Below are 19,992 nucleotides of genomic sequence, written 5' to 3'. Positions count from 1 at the left end.
TCCCGCCACCCCCGGCCCACCCCCCCGGACTGGGGTCGGCCCCACCGGGGCCCCCACCGCGGCTGGGCTCTGCTCCAGGGCCGGCACCGGCCCCCCGGGACGGAGCCCCTGGGGCTGCCCCGCTTCTCCGGGGCCGCCCCGGGGGCCGCTGCCCGCTGCGGGACGTCAGACCCGGGCCTTTCTCCGGACAGCCCTCCCTGCTCGCCCGTGGAGGGTCCCCGAGCCTTGCGCCCACCTGCGTGGCCGTGGGCATTGGTTCCCAGCAGCCCAGGGGCACCGAACTCCCTGTCCAGCCTGGGTGACCCACGGCAGCCTCGGGTACAGGGATGGGGCTGCTGACACCCTTCAGAGCGGCTCTCGGCACGGCAAGCCAGAGAGCGCAAAGGTGCAGGGAAGGGCAGGGCTGTACACCCCGCTCCTGGCCTGTTGCACACCCCTGCCCCAACCTCCTCCTCACACCTGGGGCCGGGGACAGCCAGATCTGCAGGGTGTGGAAGAGAAACCTTCAGTGACAGTTTGCTCCTTCCACCCCTCCCTGCCAGCACTTCTCCAGAGGCTGCAGCAGGATGGCTGGTCAGACGTCCCCCCTGCTTGGCCATCCTGCTTGTCCTGGACGTGCAGTGGCCCCCAGACCCACAAGGCAGCTGTGACCACAGGGAGTCCCATCCCACAGCCTTGGAGTCTGCCTGTCCCCATGGAGAGCCCTGCTGTGAGCACAGACTGCCAGCGCCTGGAGCTCCCTCCCTGGAGCGTGGTGCAGGGGGTGGCCGAGGCCTGGTGAGCAGCGGGAGAGGTGGATGTGTGGGGAGCTGCTTCATCTGAAGTTACACAGGACCGGCTATAACAGCCGGTGTGAGGCAGACAGACAGGGCTGGCTGAAAGGTGGGCATGAGGATGGGAGAAGGACATGCTGGCACCCCAACACTTGCCCCCAAGAGACAAACCATGGTCAGAGCCCAGCAAATGCTTTATTGCCAAGGACAGCACTTCCCTCAGCCCCTGGGCAGCAGAGATGGAGGTTGCCTTACTGTGCCCCACACCAGATTGATCCCTATAGATAGACAAGCAGGTCCTTGGTGCCGAAAAGCCAGCCCCAGCCCCAGCTGCCCAGCCTAGGGCCACACGGGATGGCGAGCGCTGGACAGCCCAGCCTGAAGGACAGGGACACTCCTTTAGCTCTAATGCACTGTGCCATGCTCTGAGACCACCACCCTAAATACTGCCCTTGTGGCTCCTGCCGGGCCTGGTGGTCTGCAGACAGCCTGGGGATGTTGCTGGCTCCCCAGCAAAGGTGGAGGGTGCTCAGCAAGCAGGAACAGCCAGGGGAGGAGTGGAGGGGCCCCGATGCCCAAATCCCCTGAGACAGTAGAAATACCTGTTGCCCAAGGACCCTCACGGTGACATCCTGCTCACTCCCACGCCATGTCCCCCATCACATGTACCTGCCCTGCTCAAGGTGCCCCTCTGCTCCTGCTCCCTCAGGCCAATGCAGCGCGGGATGGGGGTGTCAGCCTGTCCCATCGCAGTGCCCCCCCCGTGCCCGCACCCAGCGCAGCATGCTCAGAGGAGACGTCCCAGGAGCCGCGCACCAGGAGAGCTGCCCCAGGCCACTGGCAGGGCGACAAAGCCCAGCTTGCTGTAGAAGCTCAGCTGCTGCCGGTCAGCGGCACTGACCTCGCAAAACACTCCCCGCGACCCTGGAAGGGAGGTGAGAGGTCAGGCCCCTGGCACCAGGAACCCAGCGCTGGGGCCGGGGGCCAGTGGCTGTGACACCATCCATAGGGCAGTCAGCCTCTCCTTTGGCACTGGCTGCCTGCGTGATGCCTGGAGACACAGGTTCATGTGTCCCCGATGCAAGGGGAAGGCACAGTGCCTGGGAGCTGGGGCCAGACTGCGTCAGAAAGGGGATGGGGAGCCTTGGTGAGGGCTACCCCAGTCCCGTGCTGAGACATGGGGTGCAGGTAGGGCCAGCTTCCAGCTCTGGGATGGGCAAGGGAGCAGTCAGGATGGGGCTGTGCTGGATCAAGGGGGCCTCAGTCCCCCCCAGCATGGGGAAGTCATGCTCACCGTTGGCCCTGAGTGCACTCAGCAGGCAGATAGCCAGGCTGCGACTGGCCCCCACATCCAGCACACGGGGGGCTGTGCCCAGCTGCACCAGGGAGGGGAAGCGCCGCAGCACAGGCAGGGGCACTGCTGGTGGCTCTGTGTGGAAGAAGAGCAGCGCTTCTTCCAGGGCATCCTGCAGGAGACAAACACAAGTGAGGAAAACCCTTCCATCCTCCCCATACCTGCTCTCCCCTGCTCCAGCACCCCCTCACCTGTCCCAGAACCGGGGCACCTGTGCCCAGGTCTCGGGGGTATTTGTGCCGTATGGCTGGCAGCCAGCTGCTGTCTCGCTGTTGCAGGAAGCCTTCGGCGCAGAGTGCTCCGGCTGCATAGCCGCATGGACCACCCTCATCCTCCAGCACAAACGTGTACTCGGGGCTCAGGCTCAGGAAGCTGCCCAGCAGCCTGCCGGCCAGAGCAGGAGCACTGCTGAGCTGCCACCCGGAGCCCAGCCTGCCCCCGGGAAAGCTCAGAGCAGCCGGCCTCCTCCTTCCTGCCCCAGTGGGACAGCACCCCAGTGCCCACCGGACCATCCCTTTGAGACCCCCCCGCAGCAGAAGCCCTCGGCCAAGGGGAGCCACCGCAGCCCCCCTGCAGCCAGGTTGGAAAGCGCGTCCATCCCCACAGCAGCTGCCAGGACCCAGCTGGACATTAGCGCAGGGACTGCCCTCCCTGCCCCCTCCCGCCGTGGTGCAGGCAGAGCTGGTCCCTGCAGGGATGTGAGGAGAGGCCACTGCCTCACACCCCAGTGCTGCATCGCCCAGCACACGGCCAGGCTCACCACACGCCTGGCAAGAAGGAGCCCCGGAGGGGCCACATCTCACCTGTCACCGAGGAGATCAGGGTGGGCTGCGAGGATCTCTGCGACTTTGGGGTCACAGTCCAAACTCTCCTGGCACATTCGGTAAAGCTCTCCCTGGAAGACCCAGATCCACCTCAGCCCTGGCTCTGCCTGCCCTGCCCAGCCCCTGCCCCACTGCCGCCCCTGCCACAGCCCCGGCCGGAGCACGGTGTACCAGCAGCTGCCCAAATTGACCATAAGGAGGGACTGCGACCGGGGCTGTGGCCTCCAGTGTGTCCTGGCCAGGGGAAGGTATGAAGGTATGTGCTTCGGCTGTCCAAGGGTGCTGGCATCTGTGCCAACTGATGCACCGTGCATCGCCTTCTGCTGGCCTCTGAGGCTCGTTGCCACAGCACAGCAGCACTTTGAAATGAGAAATTGCCATTCCGGTCAGGCACCCCAGAGCAGCAGCTGCTGAAGAAATGCCGCTCGCCCCAGGACGGAGCGTGCTCAGAGCAGCCAGAACCGCAGCGGAACCAATACTGAAACGCAAGTCTCCACAGAGCATGTGCAAAGGGGAACATCTCAAAATTTCCCATCTTGGTCAGATTTCAGTTTGCTGCCACTCACAGGATTAGCAAAAAGAACATCCTGGTAAAAGCATTGCTTCTCAAAGGAAAGGCTGCCCTGATCACCGAGCGACGAAAGCGGGATAGTGCCCTTCTGAGTGCTATTCCCAGAAGGGGCTGAAGTGCTTAGCTGGATTTTTCCCTCAAAGTTTCACTGGACACAGACATTCAGCTTGTTCAAGTTTAGCCTGATCAGATGAAATCTGACAACAGGCGATTGAAAACAAGCTTTTGCAATGGGAACTGCTGGCAGCTGCAGTCTGGTATTATAATCTGCTCTCATGTGCTTGCTGTTATTTACTCCTCTGTTATTTACAAGCGCTGCAGCTGTGCATCGCCGGGTACTGTATTTAGCAGGGATGTGCAGTTGTGTCCGTGATGGCTGGATCTGCAGCATCAGCATTTCCTTTAGGTAGGAGAGGCAGCTGGGTGAGGGAGCGGGGTGTTCGCTGCAGACTGTGTGGTACGTGGGAACCCAGGGCTCTGCTGGATTTGGCAGCAGTTTGTCTTGTGTGTCCACCCACTTCCACATTCTCCTTTTCCCTCCCCAGCCCACTGAACTGCTGGGACGTCAAACAGGGCGGGGGGGCTGGCAACAAGCAGGTCATGACTGCCTCTCCAGTGGGGAATCATCCTGTAAACTGGATGAGGGAAGGAGGAACTGATTTGGACATGAACCTCAACAGGCTCAGGCTGGAGATCAGGGTACTCTGGAGGTCGCCCTCGCAACCTGGCGACCCCGTGTCTGTGCCAGTTTATCTGTGGCTGTGCCTGCCACTGCTGAGTCGGGTGTCCCTCTCCTGCTGCTGGCGGCCAGGAGGGGCTCTGCCCAGGCACTCGTCACAGGGAGGCGGGTGATGGTCCCTGCCAAAGCTGCTGGCCACAACACCCGCTCTCCAGCCCAGGGGCTGACACACTGCTGGACATAGCCCCCAGTGATCTGCCCCAGGCTGGCCTACTTCGAGCAGGGGCTGGACCCCAGAGGTCCCTTCCCACCCGCATCACCCTGCACTGCAAGCTCAGTCTTGGGGTCAGCAGCAGACGAGCACGTATCTCATTAGCACACATACGGCACAGGCCATGCAAAAGCGAGCTCTGGCCTGAGTGGTGCAGGCCACCCCTTTGGTCTGTGGCTCCCACCTTGTCCAGGGGCAGCAGCGGGCGCAGGAGGTACAGCTGGCTGGATGGGAAGAGCGGAGGTGGGTGGTAGAAGAGGTCACAGCTGTTCCCCACAGGCAGCAGTGCCTGAAAAAGATACAGTCCCTCAAGGAGCAGGCTGTCCTGGCTCCAAACCTTGCCCTGCAGGCAGCAGGAGGGTCCCTCTAAGGCGCCCTAAACCCCAGGAGCTGCAGCCAAGGTGCAGAGGCCTGGTGCAGCTCTGCCTTCCCAGGCTTGCAGCAACCCAATGAGCAGCAGCTGGGATCCTGGCTTCCCAAGAGCTCATTCACTCCCCACAGGTATGGGCATGCTCTCACCTGGAATTCTCCAAAGAGGCCCCCACGACGTGCCCAGGGCTCAGCGTCTCCCCCCAGCAGGATCGGGGCAGTGATGCTCTGGCACCCTGGAGGCAGCAGGAGACAGATGTATGCAAGGTGAAAAAAAACCTTCTGGTCCAGGGGGAGATCAGCCTCCATCACACAGCTACTTCATGATCCACACTGGTCACAGCTCCAAGGATCTGCCCCCACAGCTGTGCAGCCCAGGCATGGGACCTCGCCTGGGCTCAGGCAGCAGCCCCATGCATTGGGGTAGCAACACACCCTCTGCAACAGGGCTCAGAGTGGGGGAATGGGGAAAGGAATGATCCTGCCAGCATGAAAGGTGTAAGCTCCTGGCTACAGTGGAAAGATGCAGCCTGGCAGAGAGCAGTGTGCTGCTTTGCTGCCCAGCCTGCCAGCTCTGCAGCGCCTGTGGGAGCTTGCCCTGCACGCAGCTGCTTCCCTGCGGAGGTGGTCTAAGGCTCACAGCCCCATCTCACACTGAACTTGGAGACTGTCTCAGGTTGGCGTCTTGTAACAGTTGTTGGTTTGTAAGAGGTGCAAGGCCCACAGAGCAACCAGGAAACCCTAAAACAGAGGAACAGGGGCTTCCAAAGTGATGCACGGGCATTCAAAATCCAACCTCACCTCTGTCACCCAGGGCGTTACTGCTCCCAGTGGCCCATGGATCCCTTGTACCAGAAAGGGTAAGGGGTCCTTGCGTTAAGAGGGCTGAGGAACCATGTCCTAGAAATAGGTGTTCCTTCTAGACTGTGAGAGATGGTGAAGAGCTGCTCCGATGACTGCCCTGTCCCCAGCAGCAGTGCCGCATCCTGCCTCGGTGTGTCAGGGCGCGCAGGGGTGCCAGCCTTTCCGTGGCCATTCCCGCTCCGCTTGGCAGGCAGAGCATGGGAAAGGGCAGCCCAATGGCGAGTGCTGGCTGCTGCTCCGGGGCTGGAGGTGACGGAGGGCAGCAGCCAGGGCCCCACCACCCAGGCAGCACTGGTACTTACAGCCAAAGCAGCTTCCCCAGGTGCCCTTGGGGTCAGGGTCGCAGAGGAGGTGGCCATCTGCAAAGGAGGTGAGGTGGTGAGCACGGGGCATGGGTCAGCGGTGGGGAAGGTGTCAAGGGGAGGTGCACTGCCAGGAGAGACCCTAGCACACCTGGCTGGACTCAGGGACCCCCTCCCAGAGGTTGGGGTCCCAGAAGCCTTCATCTATTTAGGTGGGGAAACAATGGATCACCACAGACAAGCTTCAGATGACCTGTGTGTGTTGCAGTGTGTGGGAGCCCCTGCACTTCGCCATGGCTGGATTTGGCTAGGGTGCGAATATGTGCTACAGGGCCACAAGGGCTTGCTTGGGGCTGGCATCAGCCACATACCCAGCCAGAGGATGAAGGCACTGGCAGCCAGCAGCATGTTGCGGATGTCCCAGAGGTAGGGGTGGAGGTCGTAGAGCAGTGCCCGTCCGGCGCTGCTGACGAAGCGGCTGTGCAGGCGGCATGTCTGAGCGCAGAGCAGCTGGAAGGACTGGGCTCGGCTGCGCCACTGTGTGCCCTGTGGATGGACCAGGTGTCAGGGCAACTGTGACAGGCACCATCCCGCAGCAACGCCCGGGCCAGCCTTACCTCGCCGGCATCGGGTGCCGTGGCTGGGACCCCCACACTGAGGCTGTTTGCTCGGAGCCACCGAAAGTGCTCCAGGAGATGCTGCGCCAGTGGCCCATGATGGTAGGGCAGGTAGAAGAGCTCCACCAGCATGCGCACCTCCCCCAGAGTCAGTGGTGCTGTGGAATTGGACCTGGCCTCCTCGAGGGTCAGCAGTGCCGCAGGGACAGACCCAGTCTCCATGGGGGTCATTGATGCTGTAGGGCTGGTTCTGGCCTCCTTGGGGGTCAGTGGTACCATGGGGCCAGATCCAGCCGCCTCCAGGGTCAGCAGAGCCATGGGGCTGGACCTGGCCTCCTCTGGGGTCAATGGGGCCATGGGGCCAGGGCTGGCACCAGCCCCATCAGTGAGCGGTACTGGGGGGTCAGGGCTGGCACCAGCCCCATCAGTGAGCGGTACTGGGGGGTCAGGGCTGGCACCAGCCCCATCAGTGAGTGGTACTGGGGAGCCAGGGCTGGCACCTGCCCCAGGCCCTGGGGGTGTGTCAGCCCTGCTGACCTCAGGCTGCATACTGCTGGGGGGCTGGGGGGAGCTGCCATCCCCTGTCCTGGCATCACTGGTGGGTAGGGGAAGGTTCTGGCTGGTGTTGGCCCCACTGCTGCAGCACATGGGTGGGGCTGGGCTGTGGAGAGTCTCAGTAGCCACTGGGGTTCCTGCAGACTGGGCACTCCCAGCCACAGTGGGCAGAGCAGAGGAGGGCTCACAGCTCACTCTGCTCTCCGCAGTGAGCTGGTCCCCATCCCCTGTAGGGCTTTGCCGACTGCCAGCGGGTGTCCTGCTCCCACTGCCCTTCTTGGGCTCCGAGGTCACCTTCCTCATTCCTTCTCCTGGTGCCACGCTGCAGGGCTCAGGGCCATGCTGGTCTGCCCCACTGGGAACAGAGTCGTGGGGCTGGGGGTCAGGCATGACCTCCTGTCCTCCCTCTGTGCCAAGCTGCAGCCTCGTTCCTCCCTTGAGGCTGATGCTGGGGTGTCCTGGGGTCCTTCCTCCTGGCAGAAAGGAGCAAGGGGGCAGCCGCTCTGGCACCTGCATGGAAATGGCTGTGGGGGCAGGACAGCCCTGGGGGTGGTCATGCCAGGAAGCTCCATCTCTGAGCTGGCAGGGACTGGGGAGCTGCCAGGACCATAGACTTTGCATTGCTCTGTGCTCTGGAGCTCAGGTCTCTGTGGCTGGTGAGGCCACAGGCATTGCAGAGGCAAACATTGCAAAACACTAAGCTTGCACCTGGCTGGACCCCCTCTTCCAGAGCCGTACCACAGCCCCAGGCTCCCAAGCTGCCAGACGAGGAGACCCCCTCTGGGATGTGTCCAGGGCAGGAGCACCCATGGGGCAGTATGGCGCAATGGACACCCATGCCTGCCCACCACAACACACCAGACCCCGCTACCGCACCAGCCAGAGCAACCCATCCAAATGGGCAGGGCACGGGGCTCCCTCGCCCCACTGAGCTCCCCGCAGAGCTGGTCCAGTGCTCCAGAGGGGGTGAGGGATGCTACACAATGCACGTTCATCACCTACCTGGCTCCAAGGCCTGCTGGTTTATCTCTGCCACCCAGTCATGCAACGCCAGCTCCAAGGCCTCCTGGGAGCTGTAGCTTCCCTCCGGTGGGCCTTGGCTGTCTCCCAGGGCTGCCGCAGTCTCCATCCCTAAGGAACTGGAGCTCATCAGCCTGGGCAGCCCCACTCTTTGCTTGATGGAGTTATCCCATGCCACACAAAGGGCGGGCAGTGTCCCCCACCCCTCCCCACAAGGAGATGCCCCAGGATGGATCCCATGCCCTGGGATGTTGTGTGGTGCCCAGCCAGGTGAGACACCTCACCCAGGCTGCCATGCAGGAAAGCCTTCAGGGCCATGGCAAAGATGGGCAGCGATGGGCAGGGCCCTCCCTTGGGTGCACAAGCTCACTGCCGGCACCGGGGCCCCACATACAGAGCTGCCTGGGGCGCTGAGGCCAGATACCTGTGTGATCAGCATGAGCACGGCTCCCCAGCTCGCTCTGAAACCAGCTGCCCAATGTGTGTATGGGGATGAAGTTGGCCTGGAGCTCGCAGTTGGGGTTGAGGAGCAGTCCACGGAGCCTGGGCATGAGGCCAGGGGCACGTCCCGTGTAGGGGCCCAGGAAGACACGTCTGCAGTCATAGTCATTGGCATACAGGTTGTCCCAGATGATGGGGCGGCGCTGCAGGACACCCTCCACCTCCTCCAGCAGTGTGGCTGAGAGCTCCTGTGACACCACCTTTGGGCCTGGAGCATCACGGCACGGATGTGCGTGAAGCACACAGGCAGCACAGTCCATCATGCACACGCACAACCGGGACATGCACACATGCACTGAGCATGGAGATGAGGGTCGAGTCACCCCACCCTCCCTAGGCAGATGGAGCGCAGACCCACAGCCCGACCCGCTGCCTGCCTGGGGCTCCACACCCTGCTGCTGAAAGGCACCACGACGGGGCCTCTTGCTGGCGCCTCTCCTGGGATGGAGCCCGTGGCTGCAGAGTTTGCAGACGCCGGCTCTCGCTGGGAAGCTGCACAGGGCCACACACCCCACAGAGCCGGGCCAGGCGCTCACCTGTCCAGATGACACCAATCCCTGGGAGCAGCTCCTGGCCAAGGGTCAGCAAGTAGCAGGACTGGCTGGGGCTGGGAGAGCACAGAGAACTGCAGTACTCTGGGGAGAGAGCACAGAGCATCCCTTGAGGAGCAGAGAGGCTGGGAGAGGAGAGGCTGCCTGGGACAGGGGCTGGGGAGATGCATGGTGCAGCGAACACAGCATGCACGGCTGCTGAAGCACCAGCCCATGTGCAGCCTGGTCCTGTCCTAGTCCTGAGATCCCCAGGGCTCCCGCAGGAGCATGAGGGGGCTGAGGGGAGCCATGGAGGCTGTCAGGGCAGTCAGCTCTCAGCAGACACAGGTGCTGGGTGCAGCCAGCCAAAGGGCACCCTGGTCTGCTGAGGGGTGCCACGGCTGGCCAAGCGCCGGGCTCCCAGGGGCAGGGTGGCTGGGGCCACACGGCTGCAGGCAGTACCTGTAGGGCAGAAAAGGAAGATGGAGGGTTGGCCCAGCTCCTGGTACACCTCGTTGGCCACAGAGGCCTGAGCCTGTGCCAGGGAGGGGAAGACATCTCTGTCAGCTTGGCACATGCAGGGGTCGATGTCGTCGAAGAGCAGCGCGAAGGAGTGGCACCCCATGGCAGCCACCTGCAGGAACGGGCACAGGCTGCTAGGATCCCTGGGCAGCAGAGAGAAAGGAGGCAGCGAGCCCCAGACAAGCCCCTGCTGCCTGGGCCCCGTAAGGACAGCAGAGGTCTGGGGCACCTGGACAGATGGGGTGCACCCCCCATGCCTGCGCAGCGGATGCTGCACACAAGGCCCAGCTGCTCTGCGGGCACGCGCCAGTCCAGCAGCCACGGTCCCCCTCACTCCAAGCCGTGGGCACGGCCGTGTTTGCCATGGGCCAGGAGCCCTTTCACACCAGAGTTTGTGCTGTAGTGGCCCAGAGCCTGCTCCCACTGTGCCGCTGCCAGGCAGCCCCACTCGCCATCCACCACATCCGCTCACCCCGCACCGCACCCCGGCATCGCCCTGCAGCACTGGGAGCCCCGCCGCAGCAGCGGAGGCCAGCAGAGCCTCAGGAGGAGCCTCACCGTACACCCGGGCAGGTGCTGGCTGGCTGGGGGCAGCTGGAGACGTGGCTGGGCACAGCGCTGCCTGGGCTGTGCCGTGGGGAGGAGCAGCTGCCACGGAGCAAACCCTCCATGCTGGCGGCTCTTTACCTTCCCTGGGGACCAGGGGCTCAGCACCAGCCTGCACCATGTTCAGGTGCTGCCCAGCAAGCTCTGGGGCTTGGCCAGTCCCTCTCCTGCCCCCAGCACTGCTTGGTAGCAGTCGGGCATCCACAGAGCCCTCAGCTCTCTGTCACTGTGACAGGGACAGCATGTCTGCCACTGGGCACCCCACAAAGCTGCTCCCTGATGCGCAGCAGCAGGAGGGGTTTACAGCCCCACACCAGCCTTTGGGGTGGGCATGGGGCCCACACACAAGCATGCATACCCCTCGCCTGGGAGCAGTGGGATGAAGGAACGGCCCACGGTACCTGCCTGAGTTTTTGCTGCAGCAGAAGCCGATCCCCGGCACTTGAAAACACCATGTCCTGGCCAGCAGAAATGGCAAAAACAAACTCCACACCCTGGTCTTGGGCAGCTTCGATGAGAGACCGCATACAGGCTGGGGACAAAGCAGAGGGGGTGCTGTGAGCACTGGGAGGCAAGGGATGGAGGGAGGGAGTGGGAACCACAGCAGCCTGAAAGGAAGGAGCTACAGGCATCAGGAGGCATGAGGGAGCATCTGGAGGGGAGACAGTTTCCAGTCCCTTGGGACACAGAGGACTCTCCACAAGGGTCTGTGGGTCCCAGCATATTTGAGCATACTGACAGAGACCCACGTGGGGAGCTCCCCATGCTGGGTGGATTCTTAGGCTGTTCCATGTGATGGGCAGGGTCTGGGGAGGCTCCTTGTACCAGGCAGGGTCTGGGGGTCTCCTTGCACTAAGCAGGGCCTGCAGGGCTCCATGCAATGGGCAGGTTCCTGTCAGGAAGAGTGGTAACAGCCAGCCTGACCCTGCCTGACATGCAGGCCACGCTTCACCCTTGAGGACCTGGGATGCTTGCAGCCCACCCATGCTGGGGCCCAGCAGAGCCGCTACCTGCCTCATGCTCTGTGTAGGGCTCTCGCCAGAGCAGCCGGTGCTTCAGCTCATCCTTGGGCGCATACATGTAGCAGTTCAGTCCCCAGCGTTTCAGCCTGTGCAGCAAGGACAAGGGGTCACACAAGGGTCCAGACCAGCTCTTTGCAAAGAGGCATCCGGACACGTGCCAGCCCGCAACACCAGGAGCTCCTCAGCACACAGTGCCCTCTCCATCCCCGGAGCTGCACTGTGCCCTGCAGCCTTCCAGCCTCTGCTCCCCCAGAGCGCGACAGCTCTTCCCCTGCACAGGGAGCCCTGCCCTGCGTACTTTCAGTGGCCGCACAGTGCTGAGCCAAACGATTTGTGTTGCTTAGGGATCGCCAGAAGGACAGTGCATCTGGATGAGAAAGCCTTGGTGACCGGCAGGACATTGCCTCCTGGGAGATGGGTTGCGTTAACACCTTTGCTGTGGAAAAAGCGTGTCCGAGGGCCCAGCTTAGCCTACGGCCTGTTTTAACCACTTGATCAGACTAGCATCATCATAAGGCCCTTTCTGGCCTCAAAAAGCACAAATTCCTTCCAGAATCTCCCCAGCAATTCATGACTCACTGGAAATTATCTGGAGAGGGCAGACACCTCCCTAGACAGCTCTTTTGGCACTCCTGTATGAAAGCCATCTGATATATTCATTTATTTTTATTTATCCTCCTTAGTAGACGATGTTTTACATTTTCCCACAATGAACAGACTGTGAAGCTCTTCATGTACCACGTGATACAAGTGCCTCATCTTGTTTCTTTCCAGAGAAGAAAAACACCAATGAACATACCGCTCACAAGTGCAAACATGTGAATATAATCCCAGTATAGTACCAGACAAGACCATCATTAGACCTCCTCATTCCTAATATAAATGTCATGAACATAAATGTGATAAACATACTAATATAGATGTGATAAACATCACATCTTGTTTTCCTTCCTGAGTGTTTTCACCAAATTTTCTAAGCTATATTTTTCTGTATCTGCATCTCTGGTTCCTGCACTATGGTCCGTAGTCCCACTGTGGCTGCTCACACTGTCACCAGTGCGCTCTCACAGCACGGCTGGTACATTTCCTGCGCAGTGCACGGCTGCCAGTGCCATCACCTGCAGTCACCAGCACATGGCCCTGCTGCCCCTGGTCCACTGCCCAGCCACCACAATGCACTGCCCACGCTGTCACCGGTGCTCTGCCCCTGCTGTGACTGGCACACTCTCCACACCATCCCCAGTGTGCTGCCGATGCCATCACCAGGGCAGCACCCACACTGACCACGGCACCATCTAGGCTGCGACCATCGTGCTGCCCATGCCGGATGCCCCATGGGAGGCCTCACAGGGCCCCAGTCTGTCGGTGGCAGGTCCTGTCAGTGCAGCTCATCCCACTGACGGCCAGTGCATGGGCACCAGCTGCTAGGAGAGGGCTTTTTCTCTCCTGCATGGATCAACTCCCATCCCAAGGTGATTCTCACAACCAGTCAGTGACAAATTCTGCCCACATTCTTCTGTCACAGGGACACATGGTGACACACAGACATACGTGGGGACTCACAGACCCACAAGGGCCACCTCCACACTAGGCAGGGGTGGCAGCCTCAGGGTAAAGTGGCCACCTGTGCCCATGGTGGAGTGATGTCGGTTTGCTGTGCCGTCTGTTTCCACAATGATAAGCCCAGCTCCAGTGAGGCTGGGCTGGCTGGAAGCACCTGCCTGGTGCCCTTGCTGGGAGTGCAGGGCAGAGGGGACGGTGGCCCCAGGCAAGGCAAGCTTGCTGCTGGTGGCAGTGGGCACGCGGCGTGCTGTCCTGCAGCCAGCACACCCACAGGGGCTGGTGCTGCCTGGCAGTGCCCAGGCCCACGCAGTTCAGAGATGAGGCAATGGGCGCTTGTCCTGCCAGGTCGGCGCCCGAGGTGGGCTTCCAGACTGCTGAACTCGCCACGTTCTCTCTTACACTGATCTGACTTCCCATTTCCAGCCCTAGCCCCTCCGCCTGCTCCCTGACACCCCTTCTGTGCACGGGCTGCCCTAGCCGACCCACCCCTCAGGGCAGAGCAGCTTTTCTGGTGCCTCCAGAGGCGGCATTTTCAGGCTCGCGCAGCCCCCACGCTCCTCTCCTAATGCTTCCCAGCTGCCATCGCTCCTCGCACGGCATGGGCAGCAGAGTCCGACCCTGTCCCACTGACAGCTCCCTGTGGGTCTGCGCCCTCACGGGAGCTCCCGTGCCAGCTGCGCGGTGCCAGCACACAGGCACTAGTGCCCACCCAGCCCCTTCCAGGCCCCATCCCTAGACCCCACTGCCTTGGGGCACCCAGCCCTGTCCCGGGCCCCCCAGCCAAGCACATCTGGCTGCAGCTGGGCTGTGGCAGAGTCCCAGCACCATCTACTGGCACTGGGCAGTACAGCCCGCATCTGTCTGGGTGTCCTCGGGCTGCCCATCCATCCCGCAGCCACCACACCCGGGCCCAGGGCGGGGGACTCTTTCCCCGGGCTGGACCCAGGGGTGCAGGAGCGCTGGGACAGAGGGAGCACTGCAGAAGCAGCCCTGGGAGAAGCATGAGCCCCCTTGTCTGCCATCGCCCCAGCATCCCAAAGGCAGGCCAGGTCTAGGAGCTTCCCTCCAGCACATTATCCCTCACTGCTTCTGCCTTCACAACACTCTGGCTTCCACCTTGTCACTCTGCCACAGGCTAGTACCTTCAGAGAGGAAAATTCAGAGTACTTGCCATTGAAAGAGAAGTTTCCTCTGTTCCATAGACCATGGTCTCCCATAGAAACCTATAAAAGGAGGAAAAAGGAAAAAAAAAAAACCACAACACAAAACACAGTTGTCAGTAACTGCCTTAAAACACAGTCTCTCTCTGTACCATTCCTAAGTGCCTGCTCTTAAACCCAGAGATCCACCAGTTGCTCACCTCTGGGTACCTCAGACGTCTATCATCCTGCTATGACCTTGCTGGGTATTGGTATTCAAGCAAGTGGGTATAATGTCTGTGCTTCCATCCTTCCCAGAAGGAAGCAGCTGGGAAGAATTGCACAAGGTAGCACTTAACCTCAGCGGGGGAATTTGCACAGTAAAAGGCAAGCCTAGAGGACACAGCTGAGGATGGACTAGGTTATAGGGCTCTCTACCATGACCTTGGGGTGCACTGAAGCACAGAGCTATTGTACATCCATCCCAGAGCTTTCTGCCTGGGGATTTTCTTCTTCACAGAGACCAGCTGTGTGTCCCTCTGCATCTCTCTCTGTGCAATGTCAGGCTGTGTCAAGCAGAGCATTGTCACTCCTGTATGGGCTATAAAAGTTGCTCTCTCTATCTTTAATCACTGCACAACTCAAACTGCACCAAAATTGCTCCGACACAGCTCTCCCCTGCACCCTGCAAACACATACCTGCATTGCAGGAGGGCAGGACTTTGAGGCAGCATCCCTGTCCCATGGCAAGCTGTTCAGACCAGGGACACACAATCAACCTGTAGGGATGCCCATGAGTGCTGGGACTGTGACTCCACAGGACATTTCACAGACACCTTGCCTGTCCCCCACCGGAAAACACCGTCCCCACAAGCTTGCAAACGGAAAATCCAGGGAGGGAAAGCACACCAGGGAGCAACCTTACCAGCTGTCTGCTAACAAAGACACTCATTAATGAGCACCAAGGCTGGCTGCAAGGACATCGCCCTTCCAGAAGGTTCACATCAACAAAACCAAATGCAGGAAATACAGATCTGGAGTCAGCAAATTTCCAAGTGTTTCTTAACATTTCCACTTCTGCTGCTTGCAGGCTTTAGGTGGCTGTTGGGCACCAGTGTCTGACACAAGCTTGAGGCTGCAGCACCACAGCAGCTGATAGTCTGCCCTGTGCTCTGCATGGCAGGGAACCAGTCTGTGACTGGATATAGTGAGTGGAGCACTGCCGGACGTGCAGCAGCCATTCCCCTTTTGGGACCTCTTTCAAGGAGGAGCCCTTCCCATTTCTGCATGTAGGAAGACCTGGGAGGTGCAGAGTTGTCTGCAAAGCCAGCGAGAAAGAATACCCAGTGGAAAGCAAGCCAGTTCACTAGGGGACAATAGAGAATAGGCAGGTAAATGGGTTTGGAGAGATGCAGATTTGACAGCTTCTTAAAAGGAGGTTAAGGGGAACCTGTAAGTGTTCCAGCACAGACCTGAAATTTAGCAAGAGAAGAATCTTCAGTCACTTCAAGTCTCTGCAAGATCTGGCAGCTGCAATGTGAAGTCTCACAGAAAATACATTACATCTTGAAGAGTGATGGCAATTAGCCAACAAGGCAGCTTTCCAGTTTCGGATGGGCTCTGCATCACGGGCAACTTCTAAATTAGTCAATGCACTTTCTGGCAGACAAGGCCAACGGGAGCAGATATTCAGGGAAGCAAATGCATTCGCTGAACTGGGTGGTGCACAAGGGCAGATCGCAATTACTTTGTTAGTCTGGGAGAAAGGACCAGCTCTCAGCGTCTGGCACTGATACCGAGCATCACCAGCATTGCCCAGCATTTCCCCAAGGCACCTGAGTGCACCAAGCTGGCCTGCCTGGGAGGGGACCCTGATGCCCTGCTCCCTTTGGCAGGAGCCCACCCTGCAGCCCTCAACACCAGCCTTGGGCAATGGTGCGGTACGTTGCACCACAGCACACACTGAACATTACCTTCTTTGCAGATAGGTCTTCTACCTGCTTGAGCATCTACACAGTCATTCCACCTATTTTGAAATAATATGTATTCACCTTACTAGCGATCCCCCACCGTGCATGGGGCCAAATCTGTGGCCACTCAAGGTTCCTAGTATTTCCGTGATAAATAGATTTTCCATTTCTATAGGAACTCCTGCTCAGCTCACAGTGAGGTCCCAGGAGTCTCTGTACAGCACCTGCCTGCAAGTGCCTCACTCACGCTTTGCTGTGAACTGACACTGCCTTGCAAGCATGACACTCACCCCGTACACACTCCCTGCCAGCAGCGCTCTGTTGAAAATGCCATCCTAGTGTATTCTGCCCACTGAAGTGGCTTAAACCGTACCAGCAAAATCTGTTTCTATCTGTGGCTGCATCTCCAAAGGAATGATGTTGGTGCTCTGCTTTTCTGAAGACAGATGAGCACTGATGAGTGATGCTTTGCGTTTGTACCTCAGCCCTCCCACGGCCCACATCACTACATCAGTAACGTGTCACAGCACTACTTGCCAAACTCTGGGCCATCTGAGATGTCCCTCAGCAATTTCTTCACAACTGTTAGCAAAGTTCTTATGAACACATTGGGAAGCAAAGTCCCTAGGCCACAACTGTTCCTGAGCCCCTCTCCTGTCCTGCGTGCAGGTCACCCAGAGGCATCAGTCCGTCTGCGCATTGTGGCTGCTGCTAGCAATGTCCTGAGCATCAGGAGGGAGCAGGGGGCACACCACTCCTGGCCTGCCTCGGCCCTGCTACAGCTGCACCCTGCTCAGCAGCCTGCCTGCCGCAGCATCGCCCTGTGTTCCCTGCCAGGGCCCGTGCTACCAGGGTGAGGGATGCCTTTCCTTCCTCACTTTCTAGGGACCTCCTCCTCCTGGACTGGCTCTGCTGGCAGCATCTGTGTCCTTCTCTTTACCAGGTCAGCTTTCCTATATCAATGATTCTTGTCTGACTCATATTTCTTTTTACATCAGCCTCCCTATCTCTGCACTTTCTATTTATTTTGTGTTTATTTGCATGGTGCTTTCGCTTCCTCCCAGGCAAAGCAGTGGGCAATGGGCTTCAGCGGGGTACTGTGCTGCCAGGAAAAATGGAGATGCTTCTGCCTAGTGGGTGCCAAGCCTGGGTCCAGAGGTGTCGTGCTGCAGAAACAGGAGTCGAGGGCAGGAAGGGGCAGAAGGACAGGGCCGAGCCGTACAGAGCTGCCATGAGAGACCAGGCCCTTCCTGGCCAGCTCTGGGCACGGCCCAAGACAGCATTGCACTACGGGCAGGGAGGCAGTAAAAGCACACACAAGGATGCTGCTCCACACCCAGGGCAGAGAAAAAAACCACTGCAGAGTGCTGGAGATGGAGACGGAGACAGAGCAGTGGGTCCCCATGACACACTGCAGTGGGGGGGGGGGGGGGGGCTTGGCTGTGCTGGGATGGCTGCGGGGTGCAGTAGTGCTGTGGAGAAGAGCTGGGGAGCATCAGTGGGGGGTGCTGGTCCCACACCCGTGGGCAGAGATAGGGTGCTGTGCCGGGGTCCCTGCCTCCCCAATACCCGGGATCCCGGGCGCAGCTCGGGTCCCGGTGGCCCTTCCCGGCCCGTTTGCTCTGGGTGGACCGGGCCAGCCCTTGCAATGCCCGGGCGGGGCACCGGCCCCAGCCGCGGCCCCGGAGGGACCTACCTTCCACCACGCCGCAGAAGAAGCGCGGCCGCCCCGCCATCCCCGCGCAGGAGCGGCCCTGCCGGTGCTGGGGCGGGCGGAGGGGTGCGCGGGGGGACGGAGGATGTGCGGAGGGGTGCGCGGGGGGATGGAGGGGTGCGAGGAGGAACGGAGGATGTTCCGAGGGGTGCGCGGAGAGATGGAGGGGTGCGAGGAGGAACGGAGGATGTTCCGAGGGGTGCGCGGAGAGATGGAGGGGTGCGAGGAAGGATGCGCGGAGAGATGCGCGGAGAGATGGAGGGGTGCGAGGAGGAACGGAGGGGTGTGAGGAAGGATGCGCGGAGAGATGCAGGATGCGCGGACGGAGAGAGGGATGTCAGGAGGGATGAGGGACGCGCGGAGGGACGCGCGGAGGGACAAGAGGAGGCGCGCAGGGATGGAGGAGTGAGCGGAGGGACTTGCGGGGGAGCGGCCCCACCGCCTGCCGCCCCTCCGCGGAGACGCGCCCGCCGCAGCGCAGGGGGCGGCCCCGGCGGGTGGGGCCGCGGCGGGGCCAGGGCGCGGGGCGGGGCGGGGAGGCAAAACCGCCCCGCGGGGGGCCGGGAGCTTCAGCCTTCCCCGGATTTCGCCCAGGGGGGAGTTGCCCGAGCCCCTCTGCTGGAGCGGGGCCGCGGCCCGGGACGGGCCCTCAGCAGCCCCCTCGGCAGCCCCCCGGGCCGGAGTCCCCGGCGGGCCGGAGACCCCGCCGCCCTGGCCCCCGGGGGGGCCGGCCCGGGGCAGCGCCTGGTCCTGACCAGCAGCCCGGTGCCGCCCGCGCTCCCCGCGCCCCAGGGGCTGCCGGCGCTGCACAGCGGGGCTGCAGCCGCCGCCACTCGCTGGCACCGGGGCCCAGGCTGTTGCCCCCGCCAGCCCCCTACCCCGTGTACCCCGGCGTCCGCAGCTGCGGGTGTTCTCCAGTGCAGGCCAAGGGCAGTGATTTCTCCCTCCTTTGCAGCTTCCCGGGACCCAAAAGCCCCAGGCCCCAGAGCTGTTCCCCCGTGGTTGGGTGTCATTATCCCCTCATATTCATCACTGAGCTGGCACCTTCCCCACCGGTGCCCGCATGCCGGGCCCAGGGTGTGATGCCTCTCTGGCTCAGCAGGTCCATGATACCAGGACTGTTTCATGTGCTTTGCCTGTGACTCACCTGCTTGCATATGTCAGGCTGCTATTTATTTGCCTGTCGTCACACTGCTTTGAGCTGTTGACATGTTTGGCTCGTGATCTTCTCTGTCCCACAGGTTCTGTTTTGCAGAAGTGCTGCCATGTCATTAGTTCCCTGTCCTGCCACTGCACAGTCACTGTGGTACCTGTCTCCATGCAGGACTCTGTGTTTGATGTCACTGAATCGCTTTGCTCTTTTTCTGACCACTTTTCTTGTTTGTCAGTCTCATTGTAAGCAGGACCTGTGTTCTGCATCATCCCTGCAGCTTTCCCCAGCTAAATGGCATCATAACCCAGACAGCAAGTACATGGCTTTGTTACCATGCAAGTATGAGGGATGGAGCCAGGAGGGAGCAGAGGTGCACTCCTCCTGCAGTGAGGCACTGCCAGGTGCCCTCCCAGCAGCTGTCACCACCTACAGCCATTTTATCTAACCACAGGCATCGGCTTGCACATAAACTGTGGGCATCAGAGGCCTAGAAAATCAGGATCTGTGGCATCTCCCTCTTCCCTCTGCAGGGTAATTTACTTCTATGAAGGCAAGTCATCGTGTCTGGGCCATCGAAGCAGCAAGGAGTCCAAGAGTGACTGACCAGCAGTGACCTGGCAGGGAAGAAGCCATCAGAGTGCTTTGCGGGCTAGTGAGGTCTGCCCAAAGGTCAGCAGTATGGCATGGAGGAGGCTGTGCAAAGCAAGGAGAGCCCAGAGCACTTAAAGCCTCAGTGTCTGAACAGGGGTCTCATAACCAAACCCACACAGAGCAACAAAAACTGTGTGCTCGGTGCAGGACAGACAATGACACTGTGGGAAAGCCAGCTCAGTGCTACCAGGTTGGGTTATTCCTGTGCAGGGAGCAACTGCTGGGGCTTGCTGGGCACAGGCCACGCTCATGCTTGCTCTTTGCCTCACGGCCTGCACCAGCCCCTGCTGAGTTTTGCTGCTGGGGAACACTGAGTTTGAGCCTGGCCCTGGAGAAAGCTGTTGGGGCAGGTGGAGCAGCCAGCCATGGCAGGGTACTGGGGGAGCAGCCCAGTACACCTGGAGTGGCCACAGTGCCCAGGG

At 60.7% G+C, this 19,992-nt stretch overlaps 1 protein-coding gene across 14 annotated transcripts; it reads right to left on the bottom strand.

The window, feature by feature from the left end:
- Window positions 1-956: 956 nt before the first annotated feature.
- Window positions 957-18,221, bottom strand: LOC135312965 (protein O-GlcNAcase-like). Of its 14 annotated transcripts, XM_064448677.1 has the most exons (19): window positions 18,010-18,100; window positions 17,749-17,965; window positions 14,782-14,861; window positions 14,115-14,166; window positions 11,369-11,466; window positions 10,760-10,890; window positions 9,693-9,864; window positions 9,237-9,335; window positions 8,624-8,908; window positions 8,182-8,310; window positions 6,625-7,652; window positions 6,379-6,553; window positions 6,008-6,064; window positions 4,992-5,077; window positions 4,657-4,761; window positions 2,931-3,022; window positions 2,319-2,511; window positions 2,068-2,239; window positions 957-1,697 (listed from the first exon to the last, which is right to left on the bottom strand). In XM_064448677.1, exons 3-19 carry the CDS (start codon window positions 14,825-14,827, stop codon window positions 1,561-1,563), a joined length of 3,057 nt encoding a protein of 1,018 aa, XP_064304747.1. In that variant the 5' UTR covers window positions 14,828-14,861; window positions 17,749-17,965; window positions 18,010-18,100; the 3' UTR covers window positions 957-1,560. The 14 variants fall into 14 exon arrangements, with proteins under 14 accessions (XP_064304747.1, XP_064304744.1, XP_064304736.1 ...); XM_064448674.1 differs by lacking the exon at window positions 14,782-14,861 and having other exon boundaries at window positions 18,010-18,221; XM_064448666.1 differs by lacking the exon at window positions 18,010-18,100 and having other exon boundaries at window positions 14,782-15,017; window positions 17,749-18,002.
- Between the last annotated feature and the right edge of the window lie 1,771 nt (window positions 18,222-19,992).

Source organism: Phalacrocorax carbo, chromosome 4 (genome assembly GCF_963921805.1).
Source record: "Phalacrocorax carbo chromosome 4, bPhaCar2.1, whole genome shotgun sequence".
NCBI lineage: Eukaryota > Metazoa > Chordata > Aves > Suliformes > Phalacrocoracidae > Phalacrocorax > Phalacrocorax carbo.
Note: the sequence above shows the minus strand (reverse complement) of the source record. Positions and strands in the feature narration are given on the sequence as shown.